We start from the raw sequence: 5,468 nt of genomic DNA, 5'->3' as shown, positions 1-5,468 counted from the left end.
AGGCTAGTGAGTTCAGACTCAAAAGTAATGTTAAGCAAGAGTCAGTGACATAGGACTAAATCGATCGTCCTGATCTCCCCTTCCTTCATTTTTTAAATGTTTGTTACTCTCTTGTAACAGCTCTAATCTTCTGGCACTCATATGACATACGCAGTTATGAGCGCCGTAAAACCTCTACTAAAACTAAAACTAAACATAGGGCTAAGGTGGGCAGACACTGGGGCGTGTCCTTGAGCAAGACACGACAATCTAATTTAAGAAAACAGGTTCATTTATCTTGCTTTCGATGAAAAAAATATCCATTTATCTAGAATACAAGTTGAGATATTTGAGAATAAAGAAGGTGGGGGTCACCTGGTTTCAGGGGTAAAATTAGTGAGAAATGGCCGCCAAAGATGAGTTTCTTTAGCTTGAGAGTCCGTGGAAACTGAAAATTTATATTTTTGTGTGCCTTTAATCAACGTTTTTCAGTAAAATCCACACAGAAATCTGTTCTTTAATGGACATGAAAGGTGTTACGCCAATGATAGTACATAACAAGATGGGCCACTTCTCTCTTTGAGCCAATTAAAAAAGTGTCCTCAAAATTTGGTGGCGCCCTCTTCACAAAAGCGCACTCTTTGCGAACAGAGTTACCCTACTTGAGTTCTAAAAAAATCAAAGTGAAACTAGCAAGTTTTGGGATAAATTTCGGAAGAACGCTTTTTTAAAATGGTTACGCTGACAAAAAACCTCTTCCGGAGGAAAGGGTGATGGTTTTCTTTGTTTAATTTGACTTTAGAATGAAAGGCGAGAGGTCATTAAAATTCTAAAAAACTAAAACTCCGCACTGAACGTACCCGAACTGCTGATGAACAGCAGTCGATCTGCGCACGCAAGGAGGTGCTATTCCTATTCTTTTTCTGGAAAAACGAAAGAGAGCTTCAAAACAGACTGCAGCGCCATCTGAAGCAAAGAGCATACTTCCTGCGGACACTTTTTTGGCTGAGTGGCCCATCTTGTTATTCACTATCTTTGGTTACGCCAAAAAACAGAAATTCAATAAAAATTCACAAACCTGCGGGAAAATGCCAGTTTCTTTATTTTGATTACTTTGACGAGCGCCTTATTTCACCACGCTGCCTCACAATTGTGTATTTATGTATACGTACCCAAATTTCCCTACGGAGGTCAAAAAAATAAAATTTATTTAGTATTCTAAAAGTTTGGGCTCATTACATCTGAATAGCTGGTCGACCTTATGTAACAACTAAATCATTCCGCTGCTTGGAGCGAGTCTCTTACCAAAGTAGAACACTGGGAGTATAGGCAGGTTCACAGCCGGATACCCATAGCCCAGTCCTTCAAACTGAAAAAGAGAAAGCAATGTAAATGAATTTGTTACTTTTTGAAAAAAGTATTTCTGAAGTAATATGAATCTAGACCTAGTTAAATTTTAGCAACATAACAATAAAAACAGACTTTCATGCATCCCATAGGCCTACTGTGTAGTATTACAACGTAATAGCCTTAGGCTACATGGTATCAAGCAGAGAGGTGAATATTTCACAGCCGCCAGATCGACAACAAAACAAACAGCAACAACAAATAACGGGGGCTCTCGTGGCCTAGAGGTTAAGGTGTTGGCCTCTCATTCAAAGGTCCCGGGTTCGAATCCGGGTAGCGACCGAAATTTTTTTTTCTCTAAAATTGTCTCCTTTCACCTCCTTTCCTGCTCTCTAGCAATATTCTATTGTCTGCTTTCATTTCCACTTTCTGCCCCCGCCCCCTCACCTCCTTTGCCCCCTCCTCTGGGCTCCTGACTCTTTCTGCAGCCTTTCTACTGCTACTCCTTAGCTCCTCCTTACTGCTGTCTTTCTGCCACACCCCTGATCTTTTGGTAAGAAAGATCTACACCTAGCCTTCTCGGACAAGGGTGAAAAATCTCGGAGGGCCCGTGTGCAAGTTGCGCACATTAAAGATCCCTTGGTGGTCTAAAAGCGATAAGAGTAGGCTTCGGCCGCCACCCGGGCAAAATTCAAAATTTCCTACCAACTGAAAATATTAGGTGTGTCCCGCGCGCTCATATGACCTATGCAGTTGCGAGCACCGTAAAACACTTTACAAAAACAAAACAAAAAACAACAAATAACAACAACAACAACAAAAACAACAACAACAACAACATTTACAATATTTTACAAAATAAAGTAAAGATGCTCAGATGCTCAGAGTAGAATAATCTAAAGCCTTTAAAATCAAAGGAAGCTAATGGGTTTAGAATGAACACAGCAAAAAACATGTAAAATTCTTACCAGAGGACGAAAAAATTCAAAATTATTCACAGGTTTGTCGTCTGAGATGAAGTACGCTCTTCCAGCCTGAACATTGAAAAATAAACCCACATTGTTAGCGAAATTTTGTAAAATAGGCCTACAATGCAATGTATTATACACCAATATTAACTACATGAAAGACGTCCAAGAAAGTCTAAGAAAAGTCAACAGCTATTGAAGTAATGAATATTCAATGGTACGCCCTATTCATCATCATCCTGTGCCAGATCTGCGATAGACATCGGCGATTACAGTTCTCCATTCATTCCTATTTAATTAGGCGCTATTAGATGAGCTAAAAACATTTGAAAGGTTTATCAAATACACATTCTATTAGTCTTGTCAAACGTTTTGAAGTTCAAATGAGAGTAAAGAGCTGAAATAAATGGCCTTATAAAGCCTTCTTGAAATAAGGTGACCCTTCAAGATACCAGGGTATCTCAACACACGGACCACTGATATTGTATCTGCTGTGTGACATTGTAGGCTTACCGTTCAGGAGGGGAAGTAATACTTAAATATCTCTAAGCAAAATTGAATTAAACTTGGTTGTCTCCCTGACATAAGAATGAAGGCGCAGTCTCAAAAATCAACAATCAAAACAGCGTGCCCACTGTGTGCCCAACTTTATTTGTACCAGATTATCCACGTTGATAGAAATACAGAGAGAGATAGATAGATACATAGATAGGTAGAGAGAGAGAGAGAGAGAGAGAGAGAGAGAGAGAGAGAGAGAGAGAGAGAGAGAGAGAGAGAGAGAGAGAGAGAGAGAAGAAATGAAGATAGATAGATAGATAGATAGATAGATAGATAGATAGATAGATAGATAGATAGATAGATAGATAGATAGATAGGATGATGAACAGACAGTCAGCCATGCAGGCAGGCAGGCAGGCAGGCAAGCAGACAGACAGACAAGCAGATAGACAGAACGAAAAGGGAGACAAAAAGAACAATAAACAATCAGGCCAGACGAACTACTGGCTCAACAAACTACTGACCGCCACATAGCTCCTCCCCTCAACAAACTACTGACCCCCACATAGCTCATCCCCCTAAACAAACTACTATATTACAGACAGCCACATAACTCCTCCCCCTCAATAAACTAGCTCCTCCCCTCAACAAACCACTGACAGCCACATAGCTCATCCCCCTAAACAAACTACTATATTACAGACCGCCACATAGCTCCTCCCCTCAACAAACTACTGACAGCCACATAACTCCTCCCCCTCAATAAACTAGCTCCTCCCCTCAACAAACTACTGACAGCCACATAGCTCCTCCCCCTCAATAAACTAGCTCCTCCCCCTCAACAAAATACTGACAGCCACATAGCTCCTCCCCCTCAATAAACTAGCTCCTCCTCTCAACAAACTACTGACCGCCACATAGCTCCTCCCCTCAACAAACTACTGACCGCCACATAGCTCCTCCCCTCAGTCAGCCCCTCAGCGGCCAGGGCGTGGGCCTGTACCAGGTTGTCCACGTGCAGAAAGTCCACCAGCGACTCGCGGGGTCCGTACGTCACCTTGACCAGACCCTGCTCCAGGTACGACTGTCGGAGAGTAAAATATTTAATACTATATGAATAAATAAGAGGTAAATGAATAAATTATTATGAATAAATGAATAAATAAGGAATGAATGAATAAATTATAAATACAAATAAATGAATAAATTCCACTTTATTGATCGTCTGTGGCTAATAATAAGAGAGCCTTATAAAACTAATGATGCTGAATGTAATAATAATAATAATAATAATAATAATAATAATAATAATAATAATAATAATAGTAAAAAAAATTCTAGCAATAATATTAATAATAATAATAATAATAATAATAATAATAATAATAATGATGCTGATGATGCTGTTAATAAAAATAATAATGATAATAATAATGGTAATGACAATGACAGAACAATAGCAATAACAATAGCAATAAGAATAACAATATGAATAATGATAATAATAATATAAAAATAATAATAATGATAATAATAATAATAATAATAATAATAATAATAATAATAATAATAATAATAATAATAATAGTAATAATGTATGTCTGTCTGTCTGTCTGTTTGCCTGTCTGTCTGTCTGTCTGTCTCTCTCTCTCTCTGTCTTTCTCTCTCTCTCTCGTACCCGTCTCTCCCTCTCTCAAAATTCACACACACAACACACACACACACACACACACACACACATACACACACACACACAGACAAACAAACACATACACAAACAAACTAATAAATATACGCCACTCGCCCTCTCAGGCGCTCCTGCTTGATTCTATCACATCTTTCTCAGAGCCACGAACAAAAATACACTGTACCATCATATAGGCCTATACGTGGAAACATGCTGAGAACAATATTTGGATGTTTGCGAAATATTATTTCAGGGATTTGAGGGGAAAAAAGGTGGAAGGGGGGGGGGGGGGCTCAATGTAACGTATATATCTATCATAAACATTGTACAAGAGTATTCATGTCTTTTGTGCTTGTCTAACATTCAAGGCCTGTCAAGAAACAAAAAAAGTTCCTTTAACATTTTCCAGTATTTGGCCAAGTGGTTAGAGTTATACAGAAAGAAGGAGAAGGGAGTAAGGAAGGCAGAAAGACAGCGCAGCAAGCTAAATATCAGACATCCACATCGCAGCAGGATGTTACACGCTCCCTTTAGTGCCACCTACCTTCTCTCTCTCTCTCTCTCTCTCTCTCTCTCTCTCTCTCTCTCTCTCTCTCTCTCTCTCTCTCTCTCTCTCTCTCTCTCTCTCTCTCTCTCTCCCCTTCTGACTGGCGAGGAGGAGTGTGAACTCCAAACCAGTGAGAGGAGAGGAGAGGAGAAAAGAGGAGAGAACTGGGGTGGGGGTGGTTGAGGGAGAGGGAGGAAATGACCTAGACATAATGTCACACCTACATCCAGTTCACATAAAACACAAGCGTGAACAACATGACGAGCTGAACAATGTCGGTGTCTTCTTTGGGACACAGGGCTTATCTTTGACAATCCTTGAGGAAATAAAAATCCAGACAGAAGCCAGCCCCTAATATGTAACATTAATGAAAATGACGTGATTAACGTAATAAACCTGACCTGTCCTCGAGTTGCACAACCATTGTTGGGGAAAAGGGCTC

At 39.7% G+C, this 5,468-nt stretch overlaps 1 protein-coding gene across 4 annotated transcripts in view; it reads right to left on the bottom strand.

Annotated features, from left to right (window-relative positions):
- LOC101864466 (short-chain dehydrogenase/reductase family 42E member 1) overlaps nt 1–5,468 on the bottom strand; it is a gene marked incomplete at its 5' end in the record, with an annotated part of 69,687 nt that overhangs the window by 7,122 nt on the left and 57,097 nt on the right. For 2 of the 4 annotated variants that reach the window (XM_013084107.2, XM_035970483.1), the window contains 2 exon segments: nt 2,295–2,360; nt 3,739–3,876. In XM_013084107.2, coding sequence (XP_012939561.1) covers nt 2,295–2,360; nt 3,739–3,876 — 204 coding nt within the window. 4 annotated transcript variants of the gene reach the window in all.

This window comes from Aplysia californica, unplaced genomic scaffold (assembly GCF_000002075.1).
Source record: "Aplysia californica isolate F4 #8 unplaced genomic scaffold, AplCal3.0 scaffold00272, whole genome shotgun sequence".
Classification (NCBI taxonomy): domain Eukaryota; kingdom Metazoa; phylum Mollusca; class Gastropoda; order Aplysiida; family Aplysiidae; genus Aplysia; species Aplysia californica.
This window is presented reverse-complemented; position numbering and strand designations above follow the sequence as displayed.